Source organism: Urocitellus parryii, chromosome 9 (assembly GCF_045843805.1).
Source record: "Urocitellus parryii isolate mUroPar1 chromosome 9, mUroPar1.hap1, whole genome shotgun sequence".
NCBI classification, from domain to species: Eukaryota; Metazoa; Chordata; class Mammalia; order Rodentia; family Sciuridae; genus Urocitellus; species Urocitellus parryii.
Window position 1 is genome coordinate 19,017,206 of NC_135539.1, and position 20,397 is coordinate 19,037,602.

At 58.1% G+C, this 20,397-nt stretch overlaps 1 protein-coding gene across 2 annotated transcripts in view; it reads right to left on the reverse strand.

The window, feature by feature from the left end:
- Positions 1-2,758: 2,758 nt before the first annotated feature.
- The window catches only part of Nsmce1 (NSE1 component of SMC5/6 complex), a 29,509-nt gene continuing 11,870 nt past the window's right edge, over positions 2,759-20,397 (reverse strand). For both annotated transcript variants that reach the window (XM_026392183.2, XM_077802520.1), the window contains 6 exons: positions 9,418-9,539; positions 9,148-9,225; positions 7,954-8,100; positions 4,265-4,381; positions 3,350-3,470; positions 2,759-2,959 (listed from right to left, as the gene is read on the reverse strand). In XM_026392183.2, the coding sequence (XP_026247968.2) occupies positions 2,880-2,959; positions 3,350-3,470; positions 4,265-4,381; positions 7,954-8,100; positions 9,148-9,225; positions 9,418-9,539 (665 nt within the window). In that variant the 3' untranslated portion in view covers positions 2,759-2,879. The remainder of the gene's footprint in view (positions 2,960-3,349; positions 3,471-4,264; positions 4,382-7,953; positions 8,101-9,147; positions 9,226-9,417; positions 9,540-20,397) is intronic.

Sequence of the window (20,397 nt, forward strand, 5' to 3'; positions counted from 1 at the left end):
GAAATTTACACCAAACGTGGCCACTGAAGGTCGTGAGGAATGAGGCAGGAAAGCCACCATTTCGAGGGACAGTGGTTGCTTGGTGGCAGCAGTGTGGCCACCTGGCTCCCTCTCCTAGCCGAGGAACCCAGGCCTGGACTCCAGCTCCCACCAGTGGCCCAACCTGCGGCGTCCCCTATTGCGGCTGGACGGCCTGTGGCTGTCCCGAGCCCCTGCTAGGACGAGCAGCCTGTAATAGTGGGACTCAAAGTCGGGCGCCGGAGGCCAGTGGATGCCGCAGGTGGGGGCTGCCGGGGCAAATGTGCGGGGATGGGGGATGGTGGACAGCGGGCTGGGAGAGGAAGCCCTGCCTGGGGCAGAGGTCGCAGGGTGGCTGGAGTCACGTGGGGCGAGCTTCAGCTCTGAGAAAGAGGGCCCCAGGCTGGCCGGGAAGCAGAGTGCCACAGAGCATGAGGCACAGGGACTGGCCTCCCACCATCACCCATCCCGGCGGGCTGCCCAGGACCACACTGACACAGCGACGAGTGAGTGGAGGTTTTGCCCACCACAGGGACAGTGGCCACAGAGATCAAGAGTGTCGGTGGTAAGGTCCACGAAGACCTCAGAGCAGAGGGCAGCGGAGAACACGGCACGAGGCGGGCACTGGGCGACAGGTTTACTGGTGGCTGACAGGGAGCAGGAAGCAGCTGGAGTGGGCAGAGACCCAGGCCTGTGGGCGCAGCAGGGAGCCACAGTGGGAAGGAAAGCCCAGCCCCGGTGACGGTGACGGGAGGGGCTGGGAAGGCCCAGCGGGGAAGTGCTAGTGCCAAGCTGGCGCCACAGCCTGATCGTGCGGCACCTCACAAAGGCCCGGAGGGGGAGGCTGGGGACCAGGAGAGCCGTGAGTCACTCTGGTCCTGTCCGTGACTCCTGGAGTGAGTCAGGGCGCCATGGGAGCAGAGGGCAGCGAAGGGCGGGGTGGGGCGGGGCCTGGGACGCCAGCCAGGAGCTGGGAGTCACTGAGGGCTTGGCCAGGGAGTGCCTCGTGGATGGGGACGGGCACATTGGCAGGTATGCGTCATGGGGGAGGCTGCAGGCAGGGTACCAGAGGGCCAGCGAACCAGGCGGCCAGCGACCCAGGCCAAGATCCTTGTCACAGGAATGTGACCACTGGAACCGTGTGACCAGACAAACTCCTGCCAATGCATGTTGGGTGCCGTCCCCGCCTCTGTGGCAGGCTGTGACCCCCTGGCTTCGGCCCCCTCCCCCCAGGGGCCAGGCCAAGGCCTTTCTCTCTAGACCAGCCCCGTCTCCCCCAGCCTCTCCCCCTGCTGGTTAAGTGGCCCCCCCCCTGCTGCCTGAGGCACCACTAAGGCCAGCTCCCTCTTGACAAGAAGGGGACACAGGGCCCAGGAGACAGAACTTGGCGCTTGAAGCGCGAGCCTCTCCCACCACATGTCATTTGCCCACTGGGTCCAGGTGCCTGCTCTGTGGAGGGAGAAGGCGGAGCTTCCCTCTGCCTTGGGGGAGGCCACCTGTACACCATGTCCTCGTCCTCTCCCCTGGTCTGGCAGAGCACCTGTCGTTGGCTGAGGGAGCCCCTCCCACTCTGTCCCAGGCTTGGCAGGACACCCTCCCATGGCCCAAGGTTGAGCCTGGATTTTCCCACGCCCAAGGGCTGGAACTCATCCCAGCTGAGCAGTGTCCACACGGGAGCCAGGACATGTGCAGAGGCGCAGAGCCACTGAATGGGACCCTCACTCCCCCTCCTGGCACTGGGGCACTGAGGTGGGAGGGCAGAGCACGGCGCGCACTTTGCCACCATGAAGTGGCCGTGTTCTGCTCTGGGAGAGCACCTTGCAGGCCCTCAGCACGAGGCCAGCTCACAGAGCAGAAGTAGAAATAAGGGGCCAGGTGAGGCCACTGGGCCACCAGAGTGAGGCCACAGACCAAGCCTCCCCTGAAGGGCTGCCATGGCCAAGCCCTTCCTAGTTGGAGCTGGTCTGAAGGGTCCTGGCCTGCTGGGGTGGGAAAGAGGCAGGTGGACAGGAAGTCACAGCAGCGTGGCCAGTGTGGTGACCAAGGAAACGCAGGGAAGGGGACAAAGCATCACGGTGGTGAGGAGAACTGAGACCCAAGGGTGGAGGCAAGGAGGGGAGCAGAGGGGCACCCAGAAGGCGGGAGGCACACCCTGAACAGCAGGCCGGGGACAGGCACAGGGAGGAAGGTACAGAGGCCACCTTGGAGCCTCCAGCTGCCCTCCTGTCATTCGGGGAGACCACGCTGGTCTGGCGCAGGGGACAGGAGCACAGGCTCCAGCAGAGCGGGTGGGGAGAGCAGCTGCTGAGGTGGGGCGAGGGGCCGGACGCAGGAGGGGCGTGTGGGCCGACTCAGAGCGCAGGAAGGGCAGACACCAGTCACCAAGAGGGGACAAAGGAGCCCCAGGGGAAGAGCGAGTCCAGCCAGGCCGCAGGCCTCACACCCCAGGTCAGAGGACGGTCCAAACTGGGGAACAGGGTTGCCAAGACTCAAGTGCAGACCAGGGGCTGGCCAGTCCGGCAGGGGTGACTGGCCAAAGCCGGGGGCTGAAGGCAAAGCCACCCAAGCAAGGACAGAGCTGCCAGGCAGGGGTGGCCCTGGACAGTGCGCCACCAGGCGGGGAAGCTGGCCATCCTCACCAGCTGGAATGCAAACCCAGGGCAGGTGAGCTCTGAGAGAGGACAGGCCAGGACGCAGGACCCACGCACCGAGGCCGAGCCGCAGGCAAGGCGGCAGCAACTCCTGGGAACAATTTTATTCCAAACCTGTCACCAACAAACATAAAAAACAGAGAAGCCGGGGAAACGCTGATGCCCTCCATGGACCCGGGCCTTGAAGGGACCTCCAGCAGGACGTGCCAGCTAATGCTGCCTGGACCGCAGGGACTTTTTGTTGGACTTGGAGACGCCAGCTTCCCTCTCCTTCTCAGGGTTGAAGACCTCTGTGCACAGAAGAGACCAGAAGGCACGGTGAACGGCAACGCTGGCCGCGATCACCACCAGCGGCGGCTACACTGCGCTTCCCACGCCAAGGACGCTGCCTGTTTCTCCAAAGCACTTCCCTGCGTCCCTCCCCCTGCCCAGGGGCAGGCTGGCATTAGCCCCGTTCACAGAACAACCGCCTCGGGGAGCTGCAGACACTGCTGTCACATCCCTGCCTGAGGTGGCTGCAGGCAGCAGGCCTGGCCCAGAGACACGCGTGCCCAGGGGCCTCCACCTGCTGCCTCCGCCCACCGCTCACCCTGACCTGCACATGCCCTCCCAGGGCTCCCCTGGTGCCAGGCCTACAGCGCCAGGTCAGCCCTGCCTGCCCAGCCCTCCGGGCTGCGAACCTGGAATCTCATGGGGCCAGTAGTCATTACAGTGGGGACAGTGCGGTTCAGAGATCGACTGGAAATACTTGGCCACGCAAGGCAGGTGCATCCTGATGCCACAGGTCTCACAGCTCTGACCCTGCAACAGAAGGCCAGCCTCCATGTAGCCCAGGCCCCCCAGACCTCCAGTCTCACCAACCTCAGGAGGCTGTGTGCAAATGGCTAGCAGGCTGTCCAGTCTGAGCGTCCAGGCCCCAAAAGAATACTGAAAATAACCCCAGTCCTGCCGGGGTTCCACGGGGGAACTCTGAGCACATACACCCAGGCAGAGGGCTGAGGTCCCTGCAGGCCACCTGCGGCACTTGGGCTTCCTGCTCGCAGATCCCGCAGGGGAGGACTGTCCCCTCAGCTCTGCAAATTGGCGATGTGCGTCCACAGCCAAAACACAAGAATGCGCTGTCCCAGAGACGACACTGCAGGAGTCAGAGCTCTGGCAGTGTCCCCAGGGCCGTGGACAGACAGCAGGCGGCACACAGACTGCACTGAGAACGATGCTGGAGGACAGGGCAGGAAGCACGGACGTCCAGCCTGGCTCCATGGCGGGACAGCCCTGCAGCGCACACAGCGGGAACAGACAACTCAGAAAACGACGCTGACACAGAAAGGCATTTGCCAAAAGCCTGCCAAGAGGCACCTGTCACCCAAGAATCGTGACGGCCTTTCTGGAGAAAGAAACCTAAGCAGGAGCCCTTGGGCTAGAGCGAGGGACAGGGGAGGAGCTGTGTTCCCACGGGCAGCAGAGACGGCCACCACGCCCTGTCCAGGAGGCGGCCTCCCTCAGCTCCGGGCACTCCTGAGGGAGGACGTCCAGCAGTGCCAGAGCCGGCACCAGGAGGACAGGAGGGCCTGGGGTGGGCCTGGAGCCGCTGGTACCTGGATGAGGAGGCCGTGGCAGATGTCGCAGACCTTCACGGTGTCGGGGTACGTCTCCCGGATGTACTGCTCCATCTCCAGGATGGCCCGGCCGTGCAGCGTGAACTCCCCTTCTTTCTGCAGGGACAGAGGGGGTGGCGGCCACCTCAGCCAGGGCTCGCCTGGCTCAGTGTCTCTGTCCTTCTGCTGCCCACAGCCTGCAGCCCAGGAAGACACCAAGGTCAGACACCCGTGGCCACGGCAGCTTTTCACCAGCCCAGCCGGCCAGGGTCAGTGGTGTCCTTTTCGACAGGAAAGGCAAACTGAGGCCAAGAACCCACAAGACAATGGGAGTGTGGTCCCCGTGCTGCTGTGCTCAGACACAACTGCTCCATCCGCACAGCAGCCCTATGACAAGAGTCTTGGCAACCTCCGGCAGGGGAGGACAGGGCTGGGCAGGGGGACGAGTCTCCCCGGGATGGACACAGACCAGCCCTGCCAAGCACCTGCTGCCCCCACCCTCGCACCAGCACCTGCCTCGCGCTCTGAAAGTAGGACCGCTTCAGAGACGTCTGGGCTCACTCCCAGCCGTGTCACTTTACAAATGCAGCTGGAAGGAATCCAGGCCCCAAGCACAATGGCAGCACCTCCAAAGAAGGCAGGCTGCCTGGGCCCCACGCCTGGGCACAGTGACACAGCACAGCCCGAGGAAGAGGCCAGGTGGAGGGAGCCCTGCAGGGGGCCGAGGCGAGCTGGGGCGGGCGCTGCAGGGAGCTGGCTCTTCAGCCTGAGCACAAGGGCAGCCCTGGGTGGGCAGAACCTGAGGGAGGGCCTATGCCCCAGCGACAGGCTGCTGCAGATGGCAGGAGGGGGCAGCAGAGGGTGGTGGCGTTGTGGGTGGGTGTTTGAGGAGAGAAGAGCCTGTGACTGAGGAGGCCTGGGGGTCAGTCAGTAGCTCCCCCACACCTGGAGGGGCACAGCGCCCCTGTCCACCCCGCAGCAGCCCTACTCTGCCTCCCAGAGCTGCCCTCCATGCTCAGGCTGAAGAGCCCAGTCCCTACCGAGCCCATCCCCCAGTCTTTAGGCTCAGACAGGCCCACCACCCCCCACCCCAGGGCCTTGGCACAGGCTGGCAAGGCGCCCCACAGGGAACTCCAGCGACTTCAGCACTGGTGTCACTCCTCAGTTGAGGGCCAGTTCCAGATAGAGTTGTCAGAGAAATCCTATCCCCCTTCCACCTGTCACTACTTCAGTGAGGCAATCAGCGAGCGTCTCTGGGGTCCTCGCCAGACAGTCCCCTGAGCGCCATGGCCCGGTCTGGTTTTGCTCACTCCTGGCACCGGGCACCTGGCAGGGGCCATGTTGAGGGCCACAGCCGAGTTGGGATGAGGAACACCTGCAGAAGGTTAAGTGAACCTCGCCTGGACCCCAGGAGCCTCTCCCAAGGCCCCGGACATAAGCTGATGCCCGAACTCCAAGTGACCTCCCCGGCCTCAGAACACCTCAAGATGGGGGGCTCCGGGGACTCAGAGACGCAGCCGGTCCGTGGGCCAAGCTCACCCCCAGGGCCTCCTCCCAGGGCTCCCCCTGCTCCAGATGCCTGCTCAACCGCCCGGCTGCTGCGGCCTCCACACAGGACAGCACTCTCCTGGCACTGGACAGAGCCTCCAGTCACCAAGGATAAAGTGTCCCTGGAGAGACGTCCCCCACAGGAGGACTCCAGTCAGCGCCGGCCAGGCTACTCCTGGGGGGAGTCCCAGTTCTGAGGCTGAGGATCAGGCTGTGAAGCGTGGTCCCTCTGACCAACGTGGCCCCATGAAGGCCCCTCAGCTGTCCCCATAGAACCCCAGGCCCCTGGCCAGGCCGTCCAAGTGAGAGCACAGGCCCAGAGGCGGCAGAGGAACATGGAGGGTCCCTTACAAGCCCGTCCATCCCCGGGTCTGGAGCTTTCTTTGCAGGTCAGACGGTGAACAAGCAGAGCCCCACCTGGACTGTCCAGTGCCAGGGTGACAAGAAGGAGCTGAGATGCCAGGAGGGTGCCAGGGCTGGGGGGGGGGGGCGCACCAGGGCCAAGGCCCCGCCTGGAAGCTCACAGAATTCCCCGTCTGCCCGCCCCAGCTCGGAGCCACCTCCACTCAACGGGGGAAGGCACAGGAAGAGCAGGAGCCCGGTCCAGAGTGCGGCCCCAACGCCTCTGCTCCCGCCCACAGGCTGCCAGGCGACAGGCCAGGGCAGAGCTGCACACAGCGAGCGGGCACCTGCCTACCAGGTTTGTGAGTTTTAAACAACTCTGTGCCTCTGGAACTTCACCACCTGTCCCCTCGCCCACTCAGCAGCAGTTCCTGAGTGTCTGCAGTGCATTCTGCCATGGCGGGAACGAAGACGCCCAGCCCTGCCCCTACAGTGCTTGACCAGAAAAGAAACCACACCAGACACAACCGCTGGTCACAAGCCAGCCACCCGTGACAATCTCTGATTGCCAAATCCACCCAGAGAGGAAGGAAGACTGTGACACAGCGCTGCACCCGCCAGGCCAGGCCTGAACACGGCTGCTGTTGGCAGGGTGCCAGCGCAACCAGCCCAGAGCTGCAGCCGCGAGCACTGAGCTCACGAGCCTGTCGGGGCAGCAGGACTCTCGGGGCCATGCACAGGACGTGCCCAGCAGACCCAGACACTCTCCAGGAACCCTCAGCCCTGCCCTCGGCCCCTGGGCCTCCCCTGCCCTGTTCTCCAGAGGCACCAGAGAGATGGAATCAGCTCAGACTGCGAGGGTGGCCACTCCCCACGAAGAAGTGAGGCACTCGGACGGGACGGGCGGCTCTGTGGGAAGGAACTGGAGGACTGCGGAGGCCACGGCAGCCTCCAGCCACAGTTCCCACCAGACAGGAAGCGGGGCCTGCGTGGGCTCAGTCCCCCAGACGCGGGGCAGGCCATGCGTGACAGAGCTGTGGCAGCTGGCCACTGAGCCCCTCAGGTGACCTGGGAAACGGTGCTGCCTTCCTAGAAAAAGAAGTGACACGTGGGCAAGCTCTCCCCAGGGGGCCTCAGTACCAGACTCGTCCGCTCCCAGGTGTCCAGTCACCTCCAAAAGCGTGCCCACACTTCCTCTCCGCTCCTTCAGAGCCACCGGCTTCAATAAAAGCGCCAAGAGCCCCGGCCCTGCACACGCCAACGATGACACTAACAGGACCCTGCACCTGCTCCCAGCGCCACGCCCTTTACTCTTGCCCCTCCTTCTCGTTGTTCCTCGCTCCTGTCCTCCCAGGAGGGGACTGTACCACACCCAGTCACAAGTGGTAAAGTAAGTCACCTGGACCAGAGGTCAGGCTCAGGTCAGACGCCACAACTGTGCTCACACCTGCTGGCCTACCCACCTCACTGTCCCCGCTGACCTACCCACCTCACTGTCCCCGCTGACCTACCCACCTCACTGTCCCTGACCTACCCACTTCACTGTCCGTGGACCAGAAACTCAAATGAACCCTGGATCCCAAACCCTGGGTGCAGTTCCCAGCTCCAGCACTTCTGGCTGTGGCATCAAGAGAACATGAGGGGCCCAAGTCCCTCCCACAGGGCCCCCGAGGGCATTAGAGCAACAAGGGACCCAAAAGGGCCAGGCTCAACAGACATCAGCTGGACACAAATATGGTTTTAAAGAAAAAACCGTCATTTAGTGTAGAAAGTGCCCAGGTGGAGGCCACGGGCAGTACCTCGATCAGCCACTTGCTCTGCACAAACTTCTGCAGCACGTGCTCCGCCTCCTTCTTCCTCATCTTCTTGCCTTTCAGTTGATCAACCAGGTTCAAGATGTTTGTAGAAGATGCAAAACCAGTTTCCGAGTCAATAATCAGCTCCAGCTGGAAGAGAGCCAGGCACCTCAGTCACCAATTCAATTGGAAGAACAACTCTCAGTTCTGGAAGGACAACCGCTCCGTCCCTGCCACCTGCACACAGCCCTCAGGAAGGCAGTTCCATAATATCCAAAGCTTGAAGCAGGTCCAGTCCTGCGGACTCAGGGCCACTCCTATAACATCCCAAATCAGTGATCTCCGTGTCCAGAAACCCAGGAGCGTCGCCTCCTTCTCACGCCCCACCCACCTCCCTGAAGGAGAAAAGGCAGGAAAGGAGGAGTGCTGGATGGGGCAGCGCCTCTCCTCACTAAAGGTGTGTGGGCAGGAAAGCGGGCCACAGCTGGCCAGGGCAAGAGGCCACGCAGGAGCCCACTGGCCACCTGGACTCGGGGCCAGGCAAGCACTGTGAAACTCCTGCACACAGCAGGACAGAAGCCAACAGGAAAGTGGCTTCCCACGCACGCAGCTGTGTGCCTCTTGTCCTAGAGCCTGGCTCTCAACCATGGCCACTGGCAAACCCCCCCCCCCCCGGCCCCCGGGTCTGTAAAGGACTGGCTCCAGGCCCCATCCTCAGAGAGTCGGACTCCACAGAGCTGGAGGGAGGTGACTGTGGCCTTGTTCACCTCCCCAGTGACCGCCATGGCTCGAGGCTGAGAACCACTGTCTCAGCCAGGTGCCCACCCAGGCGTGTGACTAGAGGGCTGAGCCAGCAGCTCCACGGCCTGGAGAATGTCACCTCCCAAGTGTGGCTGTGCAGGTGGCTCCATGGGCACTGGTTACCAGGCAAATTCAGGTTTGTCAGTGTGAGTGGGCCAGGGGTCTAGAGTCCCCACCAAGCCCCCGGGTGTAGGTGCTGCCATCCCTGGACAGCACCCAGATGGCGGCACTTGTCACTCCCGCGAGGCCCTGCTCACGCAGGCCAGTGCTTCCTTCCCAGGCAGCTGCGGTGGCCTGTGGCGTCCCCCGGTGACCCTCAAAGACTGTCGTCCCCTTTCTAGAGGTGGAGGTGGAGTTTCCCATGAGCAGCACAGGCAACAGAGCCGCTGTACTTACAGCCTTCCTAAACAGATCGAGTTCATTCTCTGCAAAATCTGTGGCCATTTTTGAAATCGAAGTTGTAGCAAGATTGACCTAAAAAATAAGTCAGCACGATGATCAGGCTGTGCCCATCACCTGAGGGGCGACGTGTTGTCAGTTCTTCCCGTGTCCCTCCCCCTGAGCCCCGTCAAGCAGGGAGCTCTCCACCGCCCAGGGGACGCAGCCTGTCCAGCCGGCCATTCCAGCTCCTCGAAGCGCCACCAGAGGGCACCGCCTTGCACTTACCAGGGCATAAATGGGTCTCCCGTCATCTTCAGTGACTCCTTTCTTGATCTCAATATACAAGGACTCCAAGACACTGTTGATGTTGTTGATGAAGTCCTCCAGCTTCTCGACGGTGGCACTGCCTGGGAATCAACACGCAAGAGGTGGAGGGCTTCATCAAAATGTGTGGCCCATCTCCGCCATTCCATGGCACCTGAACACACAGGCGGCCCAGCAGACAAGAGTGTAGGCCCCGCCCTGCGGGGTGGACGCCCACACCTTGCGGTTTCTGTCTTCCTGGAGTATTCAGATAAGTAGAGGCCGGACGGTGGCTGCAGGAAGGCAGAAGGGCCTGGAGTTGGTATCTGAGACCTCCGCAACTGCTGGGGTCTTCCTGTCTCTGCTCACAGCCAACAGCTGTGATCCCCTCACAGTCCCCTGATCCCAATTACTGTCCCCAATGCACACCTTCAAGACATTGCTCAGTGTGTGCAGAGCCTGCAGTGAGCTCCCACTGCACACAGCATCGTGTTCAGATCATCACCGTGTCCCCACACAAAGCCTGTGTCGCTGCACATTCTCACACGCATGGTAGGCACCTCCTTATCCCTTTGTCCCCTCCTTCAACATCCAAACATGCATAGAGCACTTGCAGGCCGGGCCTGAGCTGCGTCCTGGGGTGCAACTGTAAAGAGCAGCTGCCAAGTGAGGAGAAGGCTCGCACGGGTGCCTGTTCTAGACGTCTCTCATATGCAGTGACCGATGGGTCCCACCAGCCCTTCCAGGTAGGCCTTGGCACCTCCTGAGTACAGGTGACGAGGCTGAGATGGAGACACGAGTCCAGAGTCACACCACCAGGCCCGCAGAGCCAGCAGGGAGCGCAGAGAGTCTGGACCCAGCCCTGGCCTGCCCACGCCTCTGCCTGCAGGAGCAAGAGCCAGCGGGGCCCACGTGCCTGAGAAGGGGGTCCCCAGCACCCAGTATGAGGGGGATGGACATCAGCTGGAGAGGAAGGACAGGGAGGCTGCGGAGGGCCACGGGACAGGTGCCCTTCCTCTTGCAGGCAGAAGGCCGCTTTAAGACTCAGCAGAGGAGGGGGCTGGCCAGCTCTGTCGTGGAGTCCCCCTTGGCGCAGGACTCCCTGTTACACTGGGCGCATTACTGAATGCGTTACTGTTTTCATGTATTAAAGCCATTTAAAAAGATCTGTGTGTAAAAGATCCTCTGAAAACAACCGCAGGACAAAGCAGACGTCTCCCATTCCCGCCACAACAGGGACCGCCAACACAGCAGCTGCGGGCAGCCATGACTGGGCCACCATGGGGGAGGGTCTGCGATGGGGGTCCTCACAGGGACCCTGAGCACTGTCCGTATCTGGCTACTTACAGAGAGAAGGGGTCTCTAAGCTACCTACGTACCTAAAGTGAATTAAGTTTAAAAAATAAAAGACCATGTTGGTGGCAGAGGGCGCAGCCATGTAGAGGAGTGGACCAGCCCAGGCCGAGACGCCCCAGCACAGGCCGACTGCGGCTCCCCACAGTCTAGGACTGCAGCTCCCAACCGGAGTTCACCTGCCCCACCCAGCACAGTTGCTAAGCCTTGATTTTGTTTTGCTGTTTTTGTTTTCAAGGTGATAGTAATAAACAGGTGGGACGTGGATGTAGCAAAGTTGAGCAGGAAGCATGAGGACACCCCCTGGACCCACAGCTGGACACTGCTGGGACGGAGGCACATGCCGCGCCTCCCGCCTCCCTCGCGCGCCTTGCTTTCTGGCTCCTTCCTTTGGGCTGTCCTCCCCTCCAGCGCCCATTCCTGCTCCTCATCACAAGCCACGCAAATGGCTCTTTGTCCAGGAAGTGGCTCTTCTGTCCGGGTCACAGTGCCCAGCGGTTCCTTGGAGCAGCCTTCCACACAGCTTCCACCCCTCGGTGAGCAGAAGGCCACAGAGCGCCCAGCTCTGGAAACTCAGGAGGGAGGCAGCCAGGCATTCACAACCCACCTAGACTGGACACAAGGCAGGAAGCACCCGTGTCCACCCAGTATGACACAGTGGCAAATCCTGAGTGGCAATTCACATTTTCCACCCAAGAGGTCCCTCCGGGGTGCGGGCAGAAACGTGTGCTCCGTGGGCAGATCAGAGGCACCTAAGGCACTGGGCTTTCGGCGTCTGCGTGCAGAGGAGCCGCAGGCCTCGCCCCTGCCCTCCGCCTCTGGCTCACGACCAGCCCCAGGTCTGCCACATGAAGGGTCTTACTGCGTCTTCATTAGAGAGAGAAGAAACGGCAGCTCTGGGCTGGGCCCTGCACAAGACCCGCAGAAGCAGAGGCCCCCTTCCTCCAGCTCCAGCCCCTCCTTCCACACCAGAGCCGCAGCCCACCGTGTCCTCCTCAGCTGGTGACCCGTGGAGGCTCTTCAAAGAGGCCCTGGTGCCCCACACTGCCCCTTGACCCTGCCCAGGCACGAGCTCCTCCATGCAGCCCCCAACCCCTCACCTGGATGGCTTTCTGGTGGCAACTCTAGCAGCCTGTGGCACAGCCTGGTCTTGCCCTCTCTCTGTGGGCCCTGGAAAAGTCTCCCGTGTCACCTCTGAAGGCCACAAACTCACTACCTCCAACCTCAACTGGGTCTAAACCTCTTCCCTGAACCCCAACCCCAACCTCCCAATCCTCAGCCTCCTCCTGTCCAGGGCCTTCCTGCCCAGACCAGCTCTGCCCTCCCCTGGTGGCAAGCACCTTCTCATCACAGGCACTCCAGGGCCCCCGTGTCAGTGTCCCACATGGCGGTCAGTATCCAGGTGCCTGACAGCCAGCTCCCGCCCTAACAAACCCGGCTGCTTTTCTTGGGTTTGTTTTGAACTCCCCCCAACCCATGGGCTGGGAGAGCAATCCCCAGCGCCCACACCTGGGTCCCAGAAAGCTGGAGCTGAGAAGAACAGAGCCAGCATCAGCCAGGAATGGGCTCCGAACCAGGTCACCCTAAGCAAGGGACAAAGTGCTGCCTGGAGCTGCTTCCAGCCTCAAAGCTAGAGAGGAAAGAGATGTCACTATGCTTCCTGTCCATCCTCAGCCCGTCACCCAGGTGCCAATCAGCCCTATGTCCTTTGCCCAATAGCCTCCCCAGCAAATTCCTTTCTAAGTTGGCCAGAATTGGGGTCTCTTGCTGTGAGCAAGATCCCTGGCATGCCCACAAATGTCAAGGCCACACCAGGTCGGCACTGCCCAACCTCCAGTCTCTAGACCAGCCAATGTCCCCTGCTTGGCCCCCACTGCTTCCTTGTCCCTGGAGGCCTTGGTGGAGAAGCTACAGGGTACAGATCTGCAAGGACACACAGGGCTAACGGCATCTGGCCCTGATATCCTATGAGTCCACGGAGATGTCAAGCGCACGAGACAAAGACAACGTCACGTGACCTGGGGCAACTGCTTCCAGTCCTAGAAACGCCACTTTGAGGGATTTAAGAGAATTAATTAGTAACACTGCTCCTCTCTTCAGAATCCCAAATCAAAACACACACACAAAAGTGCACACACACCCAGGCTTCAGGAAGTACCAAAATACCTAGCGTCCTGCAGGTCCAGCTGAGGAGAGAAGAGCACTGTGTCTCTCTTCTCAGGGAGCAGACACCCAAACTAGGGCAGCCAGCACTGGGCCCGAGCCAAGCACGGGGTCTGTGGGACTGGGGTACCACCTGGAGGGCAGCAGCACCAGGCTGGAGTGGGCAGGCCTGCAGCACCTGCAGCACGGGACGTGCCCTGCCTCGCCATGGGCCAGGTGTTACTCATTAGCGGCGCATTTCACCAGCCGGTTCCTATAACTCCAGCTGGGAGACGGAAAGGCGGGGGGCGGGAGCAGCAAGGTCAGACACCCCAGGGCTTCGGAAGGAGGAGGCAGCACTTGATGGGAGACTTGCCAGAAACCAAGCCCTGTGACATCCTCTTCCCCTGGGTCCAGCCTGGAGCCCTGGGTCAGAACCCCCATGTGGTCAGCACACACCAGCAGAGTACAGCGGTACTGGCCTGACCGGGAAATGCCTGGCAGTGGGCAGTGAACGCAGGGTCCAGGCAGCTGATGGGTGGTGCCAGCAGCGCCCTCCAGGAGGGGCACCAGCTCCGCTCACTCCGACACACTGCTTTTTCTGGCTATGAACATATTTTCTCCTTTTCTTTTAAAATCAAACCTTACTTTAACGTTAGCAGTGAACCACTTGTTAAAACAGGGCCCTGCTTCCCTAGGGCTCGCCGTCCACTCGAGCAGGCATCAGGAGGCCGGCTGGCCTAACCTCTGACCCCAAAATGGCTCTGTTCTCAACCAGGCACCAAAATGGAAAATGCTATTTTTAGGCAGAGAAAATAAGAGCAAATAATAAGCCCCAGGGGCCCGAACCGCGCGCAGGCCAACTTGGTGCTATGACAGCCCTCTCATCTGACTGGACAGACAGGTGGCCCTGCTGAGTTCCACACTAAGGATGGAGCAAGCCACATCCTACACGGGACTCAGGTACTGGGCAGAACTGGCCCCAAGATGCAGAGCCCTGGCTTCGAAGAGAGGCTGGCGGGAGCACTCTGGGCCCACTGAGCAGGCAAGCGTCCCACCCACTGGCACTTTTAGAGCAGAGCTAGTGCACAGTGATAGGCGGCAGGGCTGGAGGGAGGGCCACTTCCTGTGTGGCAAATAATTGAGCACTGGCAAACCCTCTGTAGAAGCAGGCGCCTCACCACACATGAGCACTGCCCTCACTTTCGGAGCAGACCCCCAGGGACACCAGCACGGCAGGTGGGGGACAAGTGTCAGAGAGGTGAAGAACTCACCCAAGATCACAAAGCCACAAAGTAACAGTCCTGACCAGATGACTGGCCACTGGTTTAATGCAATGACAAAGACTTGGGCCCTCATTAAAAAAAAATCTTTCTTAGATGAGCAATGATGCCGGAATTTCTGCAAAATGGTGAATCACTTCCAGGGTGTGAGCCGCAGGGGTACAGAGGAGGGCAGGTCAGCCATGGCTCTGACTGGGAGGTGGAGACAGGGCTCTCGGTACTGTTCTCTCTACTGTTCTCTATAGTACATACTTAAAAAAAAAAAGATCCTGGTGCCACCAGCCACATAAGCTGACTCCGAGCCCTCAGGAATCAGTCAAAGGAGAGAAGGATGAGCACCAGGGCCCAGGTGGCCGTGCTCGGGCCCACAGCTCTGGAGGGGCGGACCCTACAGGCTGCCCTGTTGCAGAGGTAGCGCTCTGAGCTCCGAGCCCAGCACACAGACCATTATTTGAAAAATCAAGAGCTCATTTCAGTAGGAAAGTCCGCTCTCTGCCGGCTGCAGCGGGGCATGAACTTCGTGCAGCACGCAGCAGGGCTCCTGCATCCTGGCGGCCTGGATTAAGGGCCCCTAGGAGAGCACCCCTGGCTTGGCTGGTGAAGGGACACACCTGCTGTCTCTGAATGTAAACCCACCTGGGCGCCTTCTGTGATGCTCTGCCCCTGCCCACCCCTGAGCCTTCAAGGAGCTGATGAGAGGACTCCACAGGTGAAGGGTCAGAAGCTTCCTGGCTGCCCCGACAGCTGAAAGCAGAGCAGCGCAGCTCCTCCTCAGATCCCAGTGGCGCCAAACTTGCTGAAATTAACAACCCCGCCACCGCGCCAGACAGGAAGCACAGCGAGCGGCCACAAGTCCCACCCAAAAGACAGGGCTGCTCTGCCCCCAGGTTCTCCAGGAGGCTTTTAGGAAACCTGGTGCTTGGTTGTTTTTAACACAGCGAGTAGTTTTTGAAAATGTGAAACCCCCTAGGGCAAACCAGCCATGCCCTGGCCAGACTCCAGTACCGCGCCTCACCAGCTTCCCAGTCCTGGTGTGGGCCGGCCCTGCGCTGAGGAGCGGAGGTGGTCAGAGAAGCTCCCTGGCCCCCAGGCAAGCCGGCTGTTTCTCAGGCCGGAAGGTGAGCACCTCAAAGGACAGACTGACCGCACTCATTCCCTGGAGGGACTGACACACAGGCAGACGGCAGATGGCAAACGGCCAGATCACATAGAAACAGAACTCTGACCCACGATCCGCAGCACCAGCCTAGGAACCCACCATGGCTGCAGTGCTTGTCGGGGGGGCCAGCTCCCCACGCCAGGCCAGACGACTGGGAGTCAGACCACCACCTCCAGCAACCAGTCCAGGGAGCCCCACGAGAGCCCCGATAATAACTGGATGAATAACTCACCGTTTCCCTGTTCCCAACCTAGGACCACCAGACAAAGGTAAATGCCCACCCCTAACCAGTCCCACAGGACGGCCACTGGTCACCCACCTGCCTCCAGCGTCAGAGCAGCCCAAAGCCTTGCTTCCCTTAGGAGGCCTCCCCGATCTGCCGCCTGACCATGTCACCACTGAAATACAGGAGTGCGCTGGCTCCCGCTGGAGAAGGCTCAGGATGGTGGCCTCTGCTTGTCTTCAATCACGGTCTACATGCAGGACCCAGTTCAGGCCCGTTCCCAGGAGGGACAGTGACCTGCGAGTGCAGCTGTGTGGTCCTGTCAGAGAGATGGCACCAGCCTGCCACTTCCATGCCAGCCCCTGTACCCAGCCCTCTTCTGAGTCCCCACCTTGAGCCCAAAGTGTGCAACAGCCTCCTCTGGTCTCTGGGTGTCCCCTCCATCTGTCCTCCGCAGGCAGCCTAAGCAGAGACAGATGCCAGCATCCCGCCTACAAGCCGAGGTGGCTCCCTGAGCCCTGCACACTGCTGCGCGACCTGCCCCAACCGCTCCCTCACAGGGTCCCTCTCCCACTGCCACACTGACCTTTTAGTCACTTTTGCCTGAGGTCCCCCCCCATCTCAGCCCCTCTGCATGTGTCCTTCCGGGGTACAGGGTCTCCCTGGATCTGCAGGGCTGCTCCTGGTCACCAGGCACTCCCCAGGGCACCTCCACAGGAGGCCCACCAGTGGCCACACCCAGGCGCACTCCCCGCACCACCAGTGCCTTCTGCCAGCACTGGCCACCTGCGCCCTCCCTGCTCTCCAGAGCCCTCACCCTCCGCCCACTCTGCTCTCTGTGATGAGGGCTCTGAGGCTGGGCTGCCGTCTTGGTCTCCCTGACCTGGAGAACACCGGGGCACAGCCAAGGTCTGACGTGCTCACCAACCGAGTCCCATGCTTGGGTCTTGAACGCCCCCCAAAGGTCCACTGCTGAAGGCCTGATCCCCAGAACGTGGGAGATGTGGGACCTGTAGGTGGTGGGGCTGGCAGAGCCAAGTCACCGGGGCCTTGGGGATATGGGACCCCCCATCTCCCATGCTTACAGGGCTTCCTAGACCCAAAGGATCCCGTCTCAACACGTAACGATTGCCTGCTGTAAATTGGGCATTTAAAAAATTCAAGTCACAGATGTCACTCTTCATGCTCATTATTTGCCACTTTTCAGTTGTGGTCCTGGATTTGATCCCGATTAACTAGAGAAGCAGCTGGCACTGACGGTAGCGAGCTGTGTTCTTCGTGGCCAAAAGGGGAAATGAACGATGGAATCATGAAACACAAGGTGGTTTTATTTGGACAGAGCTTCTAATCATGACTGAGTCTTTCTTGGTAAGAGAAGGTGCTTATAAATGTGATGGCAGACGCGGTAAACTGCACGTCACCAGCACCATCACCACCACGACCACATACAGCCTGATGATGCTCACAGGCCTAAAATCACGCGAGGACACTGGAGCCAACGCAGGCAGGCGAGTGAGCATCTGTGGCCTGGGCGGAGCAGATGGAAGATCCCACAGAGACCAGAAAGATCTGCAGACGTACATGTTCCGGTGACACTGTCCTCACTGACCTACTCTTGTGCACACGCACTTCAGGTGGCTGGGTTTGTCCAAACATATTACACTCATTGGAAAAATTCCAGATCCTAATTTTTTTACTCTAAACTTTTAGATATGGTACCTAATTTGTCTTTAGAACACTAGATAATTCAAAAAAGTCACTAAAATTAACATGAAATGTAACAATATAGCAAAACCAGTCACAAAACATTGGGCTGGAGAATATGGACAGGCACCTCATAGCAGGTGGCAACACGTCTTAAAAGGAAGAAATACCAACAGATGCTAAAACTAGTGGGTCAAGTTGGGAATGGAATACTTGACCTTGTCTCAAAATACCATCCTGCAAAACACTGACCCCCAGAGAAAGAGCTTTGCAGTGGAGGACCCTGGCAGGCACATCCTCCTCAGCATCGCGCCCCGGGCAGGGAAAGCACACCACTCTGCAGACTCCTAAGGCAAAGCCTGAATCTAATCAGGAGGAAGCGTCAGACAAACCTAAGCTGAGGAGCACACCAGGGATCAGGCAAGGGGGCCCCCCAAGAACTGGACCAGGAGGCAGGAAGCAACACTTGTGGTAAGCCTGGCACCTGTGAACCCACTGGCTGGCACACCAAACCCTGAGAATTTCTGCTTCCTGATTTGCAAGGTGAGGGAACTGGACCTGATGATGCCCACCACAAAATTCTGGCTGCCCAAGCTGTTCTATCAAAGAACAGGAAGATCAGCTCCCAAACATCTTAAGGCAAATAACTCAGAGGGAGCTGTTACCAGTTGTGGGTTGTGGTGACTCTGTGCCTCTGCCCCTCAGTAAACACACGTGATAAACGGAGTAGAGACTCCAATCAAGAGTGGGGCTCAGGCTTGAGGGCACACTCAAACCCCACACAGGGACACACCACACGGCTCACTGCAGGGACATTCTACCAAAGAATGGGCAGGCCTGAGCACCTGCTCCCCGAGGAGCTTTGGCCCCTGGGAAGGCCCCAGAGTCCAGGCTCTCCGTGTCTCTTATGCTTAGAAAACAGAACAGAAGGCACTTCCGGTAACTACTGTACCTACTGGCTCTCTTCTGAGCAGACTTCAGGAAGGTGCTTCTTGCAGGTGGCCTGGGTCAGGGCCTGCACAAAGCCATTTCCTGATAAGTCACCTGTCCTCCTGGAGTCCCATGCAGACAGCATAGGGCTTGACATTCTAGAATTATCCCATGTGGTTACTGAGCACTTAAAATGTGCCCTATCTAAATTCAGACATGATCTGAAGTATAAAATACACACTGGATTCCAAAGACATATTTTTTTAAATGTGAAATAATTCATCAGTAACCTTTTATGTTGATAATATATAGAAATAGTATTCTTTTGGAAATTCATTTCACCTGTTTCTTTTTACTGGAAACTTACATACGTGGCTCACATTATATTTCTATCAGTCAGTGCTGTCCACAGCATAACTAGCCAGTGACAGTTCCTGCCTGCTTTACAGTTGGGGACTTGAAGCACCCATGTATGGGGGCTTGACCAACACTATACAGACACCAAGTAGCAGACTGAGTTTAAGCTCAGATTTTTGGGTTTTGTTGAGGTACAACTGACACAAAATAAACTGTCCACATTTAAAATGTACAATAAAGTCTGACATATATACATGAAACCACACCACAGTCAAGATAACACATACCTGTCACCACCCAAGTTTCCTTGGGCCTCTCTGTAACCCCTCTCTCCCACCTCCCTCCACCCTCCCTCCACCATCCCAGGCAATCACTGAATTATTTTTTGTTCTGTAGCCTTATGCGTTGCCTAGAATTATACATAATGGGTTTCATATGGTATGTTTTTTTTTTTCCTGGTTTCTTCCACTTAGCAAAACCACTTTGGGATTCTTTCACATGGTACCATGTAGCTTTTTATTGCTAAGTAGCACACCATTGGATGTACATACCATAATCTGTCATCTATTCACCCACTGATGGGCAACTAGTGTTTCTCTGGGGCCATTACAAGTAAACCTATTCTGAATATTTCTGTGTATGCGCTGAGTGCAGTGGCACATGCCTGTAATCCCAGCAGCTTGAGAAGCTGAGACAGGAGGATGGCGAGTTCAAAGCCAGGCTCAGCAACTTAGCAAGGCCCTAAGCAATTCAGCAAGACCCTTTATAAATAAAATATAAAATATAAAAAGGGGGTGGGGATGTGGCTCAGTGGTTAACTGCACCTGGATTCAATCCCAGTACCAAAAATTAAAAATAAAAAAGACTTTGCACAGACATGTATCTTCATTTCTCTGAGTAAATACCTAAGAGAGGAATGGCTGGAGCATATGAAACTGTGTTTCCCCAAATGGCTGTCACATTTTACACTCCTCATAGTGGTATATGGAAAGTTGAGTTCTTCCTTGCCAATTCTTAGTATTCAACTTCAACCCCTCTCACAGGTGCACAGCGGGGTCTCCCTCTGTGTTTGCACCCCCTGATGCCTAATGCTGAGCATCTTTTCATGTGCTCACAGGCCACCTGTATAACTTACTAGAAGTGTCTCTTCAAATCTTCTGCCCATTTTTTATTGGGTTGCATGTTTTATTACTGAGTTTGGAGAGTTCTCCAGATTTTCTGCATGTAAGTCATTTATCAAATACAGAATTTGTAAAGGTTTTCTCCCAGTATTTTGCTTCTCTTTTCATCCACTAAACAGTATATTTTAAAGAACATGAGTTTTTACATCAAAATCTTATCTGTTCTTTTTTAAATTTTTTTTTTAGTTGTTGATAGACGTTTATTTCATTTATTTATATGTGGTGCTGAGAATCAAACCCAGTGCCTCCCACATGCCAGGTAAGTGCGGTACTGCTGAGCCACCACCCCAGCCCCTATTTGTTCTTTTTTTTACATTTTTTTTTTTGTTGTTGTTGTAGATGGACACAAAACTTTTATTTATTTAGTTTCATATGGTGCTGAGGATCGAATCCAGTGCCTCACACTTGTGAGGCAAGTACTCTGCCACTGAGCCACAATCCCAGCCCTCTAATTTGTCCTTTATGGATCATATTTTTGGTGCTGAGTCTAAGAAATCTTTGCCTAACACCATGTCACAAAGACTCTTTCTAGAAGTTTCAGTTCTAGGTTTTACTTTTAGGCCTCTGGTTCATTTTAAGTTAATTTTTGTACAGCGGGTAAAGCATGGCTCAAATTCATTTTTTAAATCT